The sequence below is a fragment of the Danio rerio genome, chromosome 23, assembly GCF_049306965.1.
Source record: "Danio rerio strain Tuebingen ecotype United States chromosome 23, GRCz12tu, whole genome shotgun sequence".
Taxonomy (NCBI): domain Eukaryota; kingdom Metazoa; phylum Chordata; class Actinopteri; order Cypriniformes; family Danionidae; genus Danio; species Danio rerio.
The window spans coordinates 26,813,266-26,825,724 of record NC_133198.1 but is presented as its reverse complement, the minus strand read 5'-3'; the positions used below and the strand labels follow the sequence as shown (position 1 = coordinate 26,825,724).

The 12,459-nt window shown below is 33.5% G+C and overlaps 1 protein-coding gene across 38 annotated transcripts in view; it reads right to left on the bottom strand.

The window, feature by feature from the left end:
* Window positions 1–12,459, bottom strand: part of agrn (agrin) — a 444,147-nt gene that overhangs the window by 29,221 nt on the left and 402,467 nt on the right. For 21 of the 38 annotated variants that reach the window (XR_012398373.1, XM_073938578.1, XM_073938589.1 and 18 more), the window contains 3 exon segments: window positions 10,142–10,232; window positions 8,703–8,867; window positions 8,416–8,527 (listed from right to left, as the gene is read on the bottom strand). Coding sequence is in view for 37 of the 38 variants with exons in the window: in XM_073938578.1 (XP_073794679.1) it covers window positions 8,416–8,527; window positions 8,703–8,867; window positions 10,142–10,232 (368 nt within the window). In the remaining variant the exon portion in view is untranslated. 38 annotated transcript variants of the gene reach the window in all.

The following is a 12,459-nucleotide window of genomic DNA, read 5'->3' as shown; positions in this document are numbered from 1 at the left end:
ATCCATTCACACTCATTCACACTCATACACTACGGACAATTTAGCTTACCCAATTCACCTGTACCGCATGTTTTAGACAGTAGGGGAAACCGGATCACCCGGAGGAAACCCATGTGAACGCGGGGGAAACGTGTAAACTCCACACAGAAACGCCAACTAACCCAGCCGAGGCTCAAACCAGCGACCTTCTTGCTGTGAGGCGACAGCACTACCTACTACACCACCGTGTCGGCTACAGGTAACTTATGTTTAATAAATTTATATTGCTAATTAATCCAAAAAATATAGATGTCATTTCTTTGCTTACTTTTAAAATTTGGGTTGGGTGGGTAATAGTACACTACTTTATATTTAGGACTACACCACTGGTGTGGACTATAAAACTATTATTAAGTCCTCTAAAGTCAATTATTGTGTAAATCAATAGCCAAAATGCATTAAAAATAAGCTATTTTATACTTTATACTTTTTAATATTAAAATAGATTACATGTTGTCAATAATATTTTAGAATATTACTGTTGCTCTTTTTTATTTATAAATATTTGATTAAATAAATGAAGCCTTAGTGATTAAAAGTCTTTAAAAATGATCGGTGACCCCACACCTTATGTGTGTATTTACAATACACTTTCATTTGAAAGTTTGTGGTTCAAAAGTTAAACTTTCGCACCCGAGTCTCCTTGGATTCTCAAAAACCCCCACAAGGCTATCACATCTTAGATTTATAAATAGCATTTCTTTCTCTTTGGTCATGTCTTCAGTAGCCTAGGGCACCGAGTGAGCTAGGACTGTCATTGGTACCACCTCAAACAAACAACAGCAGCAACAACAACAACAAAAGTGCATGACGCCCCTGAAGGGTCCAAAAACAAATGTGCCAAAAGAACAACTCTACCACGCTCTCTTCCTTTCACATCTTTTCTTCTTTAGATAACACTCTGTTTCTCTCCCACGCCAGCAGCCTTTTTTCATGCAGTCTACATCCACAGTGAGGCGGTTTAATGGCCCTCCCACGCGAGACTAATGAAGACATTTCATTGTTGTTGGAAGGGTGATGAAACAATGGTGGTCAAATGATAACTCTCTCCCTCGTCGCCCCCATACCAGCTGGTCTGAGGTGAAAGCCAGATCTCTCTCTGTCTCATCCCTTATAGCATATGGAACAGTTTGAAGAGGGAAAAAAAAAGAAAAACTCCCCTCTGATTTGTTTGACCAGATCTCGGCTAATGAACGATGAAGCTGAAATGGACAAGTTGCTTTTGGTTGGAATGAAGATGTCGATTTGAGAAAGCGATTTCAGACTTCAGTCATTACCTTGCGTGATTTCTTATATCCAGACAGCACACAAACAGAGCACAGGGGAAGGAAGAAAAAAATTGTTACCAGAGAAGAAAGCACAGAAGATGTCAGTACACACAGTCCAGCATGCAGTAAACTATAAGCCTGAGGAATAAAACATTCACACGCGTAACTCAAGCAAGACACTTAGCATGCAGGTCGCAAATAAAAAAATATATAGGTGTGTGTACAGTGTGTCAGAAACCAATGTGTGGAGTAAATCAGGAATGACATTAAAAGTCGAACTATGTTTTACACTACTGCACATACATTATTTATTTTTGCTTTGTGATACGCTGCTGTAGTTAAGAGTGGGCTCAGTGGAACGGCCATTGAGGCAATATGAAACTATTTCTCTTGGGGTTTTGCTTCTGGCACTGCTTTTTAAAATGAGACCCTTTTGACATCTTAACATTTTTCATCTCTCATCCTCTTATATATAAACATATTTCAGTTTTAATAATAGATATTCATTTAAAAAGGTTTCTATATGATAAGGGCACTTTATTTACAATTTTGCAGTACAGTAATAGTGTTATTGGCACATTTTTATAGATTTATCATAAAACATTGTAAAAAAAGATTCCACTTCTAACATATTACATGCACTTTCTATATTAATATAAATACATTTTGCATAACTAGATGCCATACACCACCTGACACAAGTCTTGCCACCTATCCAAGTTTTTTGAACAACAAATAATAACTTGACTTCTAGTTGATTATTTGGTATCAGAGATGGCTTACATGAAATGCAAAGGCCTCTAGATTACACTTAATTTGCCAAAATTAAATATGATCATGCTATGATTTTTGATTATTTATTGGAGAGTAACGTCTGACTTTGCTGAGACAAAGTCTAAGTTTAGCCTTGACACTTAACAGAAATAATGTACAGTATAGAATATAAAGTCATGGTGCACTGGGAAAAAGAATTCATATTGTATATGGCTCCCATGAGCTTGGAGGACTGCATCCATACATTAATAAAGTCATCTGGAATGGCGAAGAAACTGTTCTTGTAGGATTCCCAGAACTCATCAAGATTCTTTGGATTCATGTTCGATGCCTCCTCTTTCATCTTACCCCAGACATGCTCAATAACGTTCATGTTTGGTGACTAGGCTGGCCAATCCCGGAGCACATTGGCCTTCTTTGCTTTCATGAACTTTGATGTGGAAGCTGAAGTACAGTATGAGATGGAGTGCTCTCCTGCTGAAAAATGTGCCCTCTTCTGTGGTTTGTAATTTAATGGGGGGCACAAATGTCTTCATACCTCAGGCTGTTGATGTTGCCATGCACTCAGCAGATCTCTCGCACATCCCTATACTGAATGTAACCTCAAATCATAATTTTTCCTTGACCAAACTTTACTGATTTCTGTGAGAATCTTGGGTCCATGCAGGTTCCAATAGGTCTTCTGCAGTATTTGTGATAATTGGGATGCAGTTCAACAGATGATTCATTAGAAAAATCTACCTTCTGCTACTTTTCCAAGTGATCAACTAGAAGTCAAGTTATTATCTGTTGCTCTTACAACTGGGATCAACGACAAGACTTTTGTCAGGTAGTGTAAACTAAAACATTCAGTAAGTAATACAAAACTCAAAGCAACTCAAAACTTATTGGTTTAGTGGCTAATTTGTATGACTTTATACAGTCTCATTCATACATTGTAGTAAGATTCAGTTATCCACCAATGATGGTTGTGTTTAGAGGCGGAGCTTGGGGACATACTTCCTTTAAAAAAAAAAAACATTTTCCATTTTCATACAAATAAGCTATGCATTAGCTACACATTAGCTGACAATACATCATAATTTTTTTAAGGAAATCGGCCTGGTAGGTACATATGATGAACAATTAATTTAGGATGCTTTCATACCTGTAGGTTGATTGTTTTGTTCCGAAACAGGAATTAAAATTGTTACAATGTTTATTTTTGCTCTTGGTTTGGTTCACTTTCACACGGCAAAGTTTCTAAACGAACCAAAACAGTCAAAATCCGGTGGCATGTCTGGTTTTACTGGCATGTGCCACTCGATAGTGGCATGTTTGACTGACATTAGTGACCTGTGTCAGTGACAGTGTCGCGGTGGATGTCGCTGCAGTGACAACTCCAGCAGTGACATCGACACCCGCTGAAGCTTAATGATGCTAATAAACATGCGTAAAATGATATTTAATCATTACACTGCTGTTAACATAATTTACAGCATCGCGAGTTAGTTTATATGATGGAATTTTCCATGTATTTTAAATTATTAAATTATTATTATTATAAGAATATATTTCATATTCTTAGTTCTACTTCAGTTATTGTATGTATTGTATCGCGGTGGTTCTTTGTTGGCTACAATATGGACTTTTCTATGATTATTTATTTCAGAGTCCCACGGATTTTGCTCAGCCTCATAGCATCTCATACATGGCCATTTCAGTTGACAAGGGTTGTAAAAATCTACTTATTGAATGAATCTATTAAAAAAATGTTGGCCGAATTATGCATTATAGTAATTAATCACAGATAGAAATAGATGAACCGAGACTGCAGTCCGATCATGAAGAAGATCAATGTTGATCTTTCTTTTAAGGTGTCATTGCAGGAATGAATTTATTAGATATTATAAGACTAAAATACAGAAAAAAATATCAGATGGTAATTTCTGTCATTTTTGCTAATGAGTATACAGCTCTAGTTAATATTTCAGCATGATTTCGATATGAAACCGCCCTACTCATAGTTCTCTCTTAATATAGCCATATATGCCTGTTACATAACATAATACACTGTGGTATAGCCTGGTTCGTTAGTTGGTTGCATCATATTGCTTTCTCAACACAATCAATCAGCAACAGAGTTCGTTTTTATAGAGCCGAGACCACCTGATTCAGGCGATCTCGGACCGTTTGCGAGGATCCGAGCGAGATTGCTGGATTCATATATGCCAAATGGACCACGCTAACTGGGCAAACGAGTCAGGTTTCAAAACAGACATCTATTTGTGAAAGCACCCTTACATTAATTACATTTTTTTACAGTTACTTGAATAGTGCAAAATATAGTGCAGAATGTATTTCTGTTACAGTTTAGAGTAAAACAATAGACTTTTAGGTTTATCTGAATAACTGCATTTTCCTTTACACATCTGAAGAGTTAAATGACTTATATCAGTCAATTCAATTAAGCCAATTAACGTCAAGCAAGCAAAATACACAAAACCTATAGTCAGTTGTATTTCTCTTAGGGTTTCCCTGCTTCAGGCGCCCCTTTAAGATGAGACCCTTCTGGTTTCTTCCCATTTTTCATCTCTCATCCTCTCACGCTCTCGCTTTAATACGATTTCCCTGCCTCTACCGTTGCAATGAAACACAATTATCCTACGTAGGAAGGTTTAATGATAAGAAAAGGCACACTTAAGTGCCTACGCGTAAGACTACATGGAGCTAATCACAAATTACACTGTTTGGAATAACTGGAGGATGAGAGAGAGTTTGGAGATTATTACACGGCCTCGATTTGTGTACGAGAGCAGCCTGATTGTACTTCGGTTATGACACAAGCTCTGGCAGAGGCTGCTGGGATTGATCTGAGTGGGTGCGGATTCGAAGCACAACAGGCAGAGTCATTTCCACATGGCAATTAAAAGCAAACGGAGGGCCACAGACAAAAAACTACACGTATGAGATGGAAAAAAGGCGAAGTTTCGACAGCTTCCCACTCATGCACTGCAGACCTCGCGTTAAAAGCAGACAGCGAACAAAACTTTAAAAGAATGCACAAAACAATACAGGACTTTCTGGTCGGTAGCAATGTGATAATATCATGGTTTCTTTTAAATGCACCGTGATAATATCATGGTTTCACTGAAAGGTCAATATCATGGTAGCTATATGAATATGGTAATCATTTAATATCATGCCATAAAGTGGAGTCCAAAAGTCTTTCGGTTTAGAGTTTTTAAATGCTTTTTGCAACACTTTTGAAAAAAAAAATTGTTGGTGAATGTTTCAAAGTTGTGAATTGATTTGATTATGATTTAGAGGCTGATGGTTTGATTATATATGATTATTTTTTCTCAAATTATTTTATTAACACATTAGCATTCCTGTATTTCTGTACCTAAGCACTCAGGCAGCACACTGCTACACACATTATATGAATAATAAATTGTTTACTAGCTACTACAGTATAAATAAACACACAAACAATATTCCATCTATTTAACAGCAGCGTTTAAGTAATATATAATAAAGTAATTAAATAATCGATTGAAATCTGTTGTATTTTGATTATCATTAATGACACAGATTAATGCAGCATGTTAATTACTTTAAGACCTAATGAGAGGATCTAATTTAATGTTACACATCAGATCCTCTCCCTCAACTGCTTTCATTCCAAATGACATATTGAAGAAAGTTATATTGCATGTATCTTTTGGAAGGACAACAACATAATAAAAACTAATGTTTATTCCACAGTTCTAACACATTATATGTACTTGCTATATTAATACAAATATGCATAATTCAAACTGTCTCCACTATAACAACGACAGTGTTAAATATTGCTGGGTAATTTGGCCTAAACTCTAAAACCTCAATTAGTTGAATATTTTAACTCGATTTTGATTAATGAACAATTATTTTATCTATTTATTTAACATGTTTTGGAGTATACAGTAAATATGCTCATATTACAAGTGAGAAATTTTTGAGTGTGTACTTTTTTAAAATAATTGAGGGAAACACACACTATGTGCTATGATTGTTTATTAAACATCAACGTTGAACAACTGGAATTAAAACACACATTGACTAAAATGAACAGTCATTTTTTTCTTATAAAAAAGAAGATAAATAACTTGCACTTTTTTTGAAACAAAAATAATTATTTTCAATGTTCAATTTTTATATTAATAGTAGAAAATAAGGAGTATTTCTTCTAATTAAAATAACTCTTTTAAAATAACTATTTTGGTTGTCGCTTATATCTGTGAACTTACATGGTAACTAGATGTGTAAGTAGTATGTACAGCAACACATCTGTAACAAGAATTATATAAGTGCATTGTGAAACAAAAAATACTTGGCTGTGTTTTTCACTTTCACACCTGTTTGCATACCATGTACTTCTGAACACTCTATTAGAATGGCAGAACTAACGCTGCATTAGAAGGTTTCACCTTGTGATACCAGTGTAATTACAGGGTAAATCATCAGGAACTGTCCACTCAATATAAAGTGTAAACTGGTCACAAATAATGTATAATGTGTAATATATAATACCTAAGCCTTTGTGTAACTGTTTAGCAACAGCAAACTTCTTCCAAAAAAGTGTAAGTGTATATAGAAATATACAAATGCCTTATGTTTATATGTTGTTTTAAGGTTAACTGTAGAATCACATCAGTAATTCAATAAAGGGGTAGTTTACAAAAGTTAATGTTATTAATGTCCAGTTACAGATTTGAACTTACACATACTATTCAGTGGGTTGTTACGTGTGACGTTACATCTGTAATACACAAGTAAACACTATGTAATAATGTGTACATACACTGAAGCTATATACTACTTACATATATAGTTACCATGTAAGTTTACAGGTACAAGCAACAATATAAAGTGGGACCAATATTTTAAACAGCGCATTTCTTGAATCTTCTGAAAACAGATCTTTTAATAATACTATAATAATTTTATTGTAATGGAAAATATGCCGCTTCCGGCGCAGCTTCCAATCATCGTCATTAAAGTGCAAAATTGCAACGTGTAGTTCATGGGTATAGGCATGAAGGCTGCGGCAGATCATACCTGTGCATTCGATGCAGAAGTATAAAGTAGCCTTAACAGAGCAGGGTCACGTGACTCCACATGTGGTAGGGAAAGTAGTTGAAAAAATTGTCCTGTATTAGATCGATCATAGGTTCTGAATGTCGACTGCTTTCCGATTAATCACCCAGCTCTAGTGTAAAATCGATATAAGCTGCTTTTTTAATTACACTTGAAACTATCATCATTAGAATTCAAATGTTTCTTTGGAGCAGTACTTTTTTCTCAAATATTAAAGCACATATAAAGCATCTTGCAACTAATAAAGTACTAAGGCAATTAATGTCAAGAAGTGAAATATTTGCAAGGCAAATTTGACACAATGCATAGTCTAGTTTGAGTTTTTCTCTTTTACATAGCACTCAAGAGCACATGAACAACACAAGCTTGAATAAAGCCTTATGATCACAAGCCTTCCAGCCAGGCTTGATGATGCAAAGAACGTCTTATCATCTGTACAAGAGTCACATGCCTAGTGTACATTTATTCGATTAGTAACCTAGAAAAAGTATAGAATAAGAATTTGAATACACTACCGGTCAAAAGTTTGGGGTCTGTTTTTTTTTTTATTATTATAAACATTTTTAAACAAAATTATTCTGTTCATCAAGGTGGCAATCAAAATTGTTAAATATTTATTAAAATTTTAAATAACTGCTTTATTATTATGTAGTTTCAAATGAAATGAATAATCCAGTCATTATTAACTTCATTATTATTATCATTATAATAATAATAATTATTATTATTAATAATAATAATGATAATAATAATAATAATGCTATAAATAATAATAATAATAATAATAATAATAATTAGAATGATTTCTGAAGGATCATGTGACTGGAGTAATGAAGCTAAAAATTAATTTTTAAAATAACTGTAATAAATTAATAAATTAATTTATGAACTACTTTTGCCACTTTATAGTGCAAAAACATTTCACAATTTTACAATTTGTACTTTATTCTTGATTAAATAAATGCAGCCTTATATAAAAGCTTATTTTAAAACATTTAAAAATCCTACTGACCTCAAACTTTTAACCGGTAGTGTAAATATATTGTAAATTTGGAAATAAAAACTTCTAAAATTTTAGTACTTTTGGGCTCCACTGTATATTATGCTGCCATCATATTACTTTTTGGCAAGGGTTGGAACAGCTAGTTCTTGTAAATTGAGATGATGTTTGTGGCCTTTATCAGGCAGAATATGCATAAGTTTGTTCTCCTACCGGCGCCTCTCCTCTGACAGGGTCTTTGCCGTTAATGCTAATCTCTCCTTTTCTGCTGGCCCGTTCCAAATTCACTGTGTTCCACTCGTTCAGCTTGATTTTTTCTTTACTCCTGTCATGCACATGCACAAAAAGAGGGAAAGAAATGTTTTTTTTGGCCCTCATAACAGAGATATGGGAATAAACACAATAGCTAGAGTTAGATAATGGAACTTGCAAGCGAACAGAATGCAGCTGAGTAATCTGAGTTTCTTATGAAAATGAATTGAAAATGGCATGTTGTTTACCTAATGACAGCTGGCCCTTTGCCCAGGTCATATCTAAACTCCAGGATGCCGTCATTAAGAGAGAGCGAGATGAAATCCCCTTTGCCGTCTGTCTTCTGACCATTGTAGAAGATCATGCCTTTGGAGTCATTGGCCAGTAGAACGATAGTCATGCTGAATTTTTGCCTATGGGGAAAAAAGAGAGTTTAATTAGATGAAGAACAGTTTTTTTTTCTTTCCTGATAGAGGCACAAACATGATGTGAGAAATGTTCGCATTCAGTCTGTGAGTCTACATGAATAGGTCAAAATTGTCAGAAATGAATGAACTAATTATAGAGTTAATAGCTCGACCAAATGAACATCATTTCTGAGTTATGTCCAAATGCAAATTAACTCGAAATTGCTGGACACAAAATAAAATTGAGACCAAGCATAATAAAACCAGATTTGTTTACCAGTTGTTGTTTTTTTAATTAATGGTCATCAGATGGAAATAATAGTAATTATGAATGAAATTATTACATAATAAGATAAAAACATTAAAAATAATAATAATAACAATAAAAAATAAATAACAAAAAGAAGTCAATAAATAATCATGCACATGCAGTTTTTTAGTCAAATATTCATATTAATAGTAATATTAAGAGTAGTCGTAATAATAATAATGATAATAATAATAGTAATATTAATAATAATAATAATAATACAATAACAATACTATATTATTATCATCATTAATAATAATAATAATAATAAGAATAGTAATAATAATAATAATAATACATCAATACATACATTAATAATAGTAACAACAACAACAACAACAACAATAATAATAATAAACAAAATAAATATGTAGTCAATAAATAATCATGCACATGCAGTTTTTTAGTTAAATATTAATATTAATAGTAAAAACAATAACAATACTATATAACTATTATTATCATTATTATTATTATTATTAATAATAATTAATAATAATAATAAATACATAATAATAATAAACTAATAAATAGATAAATATTAGTAATAATAAATAGTAATAATAACTAAATAAATAACTAGTTAAATAAATAGTCAATAAATAATCATGCACATGCAGTTTTAGTTAAATATTAATATTACTAGTAAAAACTAACAATACTATATAATTATTATACATTAAAAATAATAATAATACATTAAAATAATAATAATAATAAAATAATAATAAATAGTCAATAAATAATCATGCACGTGCAGTTTTTAGTTAAATAATAATATAAAATTTAACTATTAATAATAATAATAATAATAATAATAATAATAATAATACAAACAATAACAATACTATATTATTATTATCATTTTATTAATATTAATATTAATATAACAACAATAAATCAATCTATAAATAATTCTGTCATGATCATCATCATTATAAATGTAAAACATCCATATGTATTGTTATACCTGAGATCCTGGTTATACGTATGGAGGCCTTTGAGCTCCAGAAAAGAATCTCCAGTGAAGTAAGGAATGAAAGCGCCTCCCTTGTCTGACACTGAGAAATGTGAAAAAGTCCATTATGTTTTGCAGACAACTTAATGCGTTTGAGATGGGAGAGTTCCTCCAATTATGAGAGCAGACAGTGACACGGTATATAACTTTCAGGATCACACACACACCACACACACTCACACAGACACACGCGTACATCAACACACAGCTCTGCCTTTCAGCCCAGCATGAAGCCTGCAGTAATTACACAGGATGAGCGCATGCTCGGTTCGGGATGGCAGACTGAGATTAAAAAGCTAATTAGCTATTGTTTAACACAGCGCCAGCACCAGCATTGTACATGAAGACACAACACTTGCACACACCACAAGGAAGTGGAAGTCATAGTGAAAAGTGACAAAGCAGAGGCCTTCATTTTATTCAGTTTAAGGACTTGACAACATCCAGTATTACAGGACAGACTGCTGTTGGGGGAAACTATTGGTTTGCAACTGCACAATTCTTCGTTAAATTGAAAAATGCATTAAAAATAAATGCACAGTACTGTTTAAACCAAATATGCCCAATTTTATCCTTTGATTTGGCCCACCATCCCATCTGAGAGGAAAGTGAGAATGATGGAGAGGATTATGAAGCAAATGCCTTTAACACAGAAATTGTAATTTCTAATTTGACATAACCTTTTTTGTTTGTTTTATTGCTGAGCTAATAAAAGCAAACTGAAATTAAAAACTGATTTTATAAAATGTAAATACTGTCACATGACAAATAGAGGACTCTGCAGAAGTCATTGGTGTGCAAATCAAGGCAAAAGCTATAATTAGTTAATAAAAAGCAATGTTGTCTATAGTCTTTTAAAAAAATATTAAATAAATTAGGCAAATATATTACCTTCAGCCCACTAGCCTCATTCAAGTTTGGTTTTTGGCCCTTCATAAGAAAAAGTTTGGGCACCCCTGTTTTAAACGTTTGGGATCAGACTAATTTATTATTGCTTTCACCAAATACTATTCCTTTTTATTGCACTGTTTAAATATAGGATAACATTAACTAAAAAGTTCAAATAAAAATACAAAAAAAAAATTGGAGAAAAATTTATAATTGTCAACAAAAGCAGGGTTATTTTAACAAATATTGATTTCTTAATGCTTGAGTTAAGTTAAAATATTCTAAATGTATGTCTGAAAATTGATTAAATCATGTAAAAACATGTAATGTTGACATTTTGAAAAAGTGAAGTTTATTTATAAACTAATTTCGAGAGGAGCATGTGATTATGATTGACCACGGCTGGTTCCACATTAACTAAGGCATGATTCACTGATCAGATGATTCCTAACTCACTGTAAATAGCCAGGGTTTCGTACTACAGTTATCTTCGCCTTGGAGAATCCTCCCTTTCACTCCTACTCCTCCACCTTTCCCTTCATAAGGTGGCACGGTGGCCCAGTTGTTAACACTGTTGCCTCACAGCAAGGATGTCACTGGTTCAAATCCTTAACAGGCAGCTGTAATTTCTGTGTGGAGTTTACATGTTCGTGTGGGTTTCCTCTGGGTTCTCTTGTTTCCTCCCACAATCCAAAAACATGTGTCATAAGTGAATTGATCAATCTAAATAACACTATAGTCAAAAACTTTTAACCAGCAGTATATCTCTACATAGCAATTACAATCTGCCATAAGCTCTTAACAAAGGGGGGAGTTCTCGAGACCTACCTGAGCTCAAACTACCCTCTCAGGGCTCTCTCTCGGGAATACATGCCAAACTCACTTTATAATCAATCATTAGGTAAGTGTGAAATCTTAAAATGTCATTTTATGGAAGAAATACTCTAAAGGGGGTCGCACACCAGATGCACCACACCACGACTCGCCTCACAGCACCATGTACTGACATGCATTTTTGAATAAAGTCAACATAGATTTCTATCAGGGTACCTGGGGTGGCACCCAGCTACGACACAGGACAATGTTCTGCCATGCCACAGAGCGTAATCTAAATAGTTAAATATTAAATGACAGGAGAATATGCAGTACTTCCAGTGTGCAATACTTCCAACTGTCATGTGCGCGTCGTGGTGCAACCCCGATTGGTGCATCCAGTATGCGACAGCCTTAATAGGCAACCTTTTTATTTTAAATTGGGAAGGATTGACATTAGTAGTTTTAAGAAAAAAAACACATATGTTTTCTTAAACACATACAATAACAATAAAATGTAAATCCACCAAATTTTTCAATAGCTGTATATTTAATTGGTTTTATACATA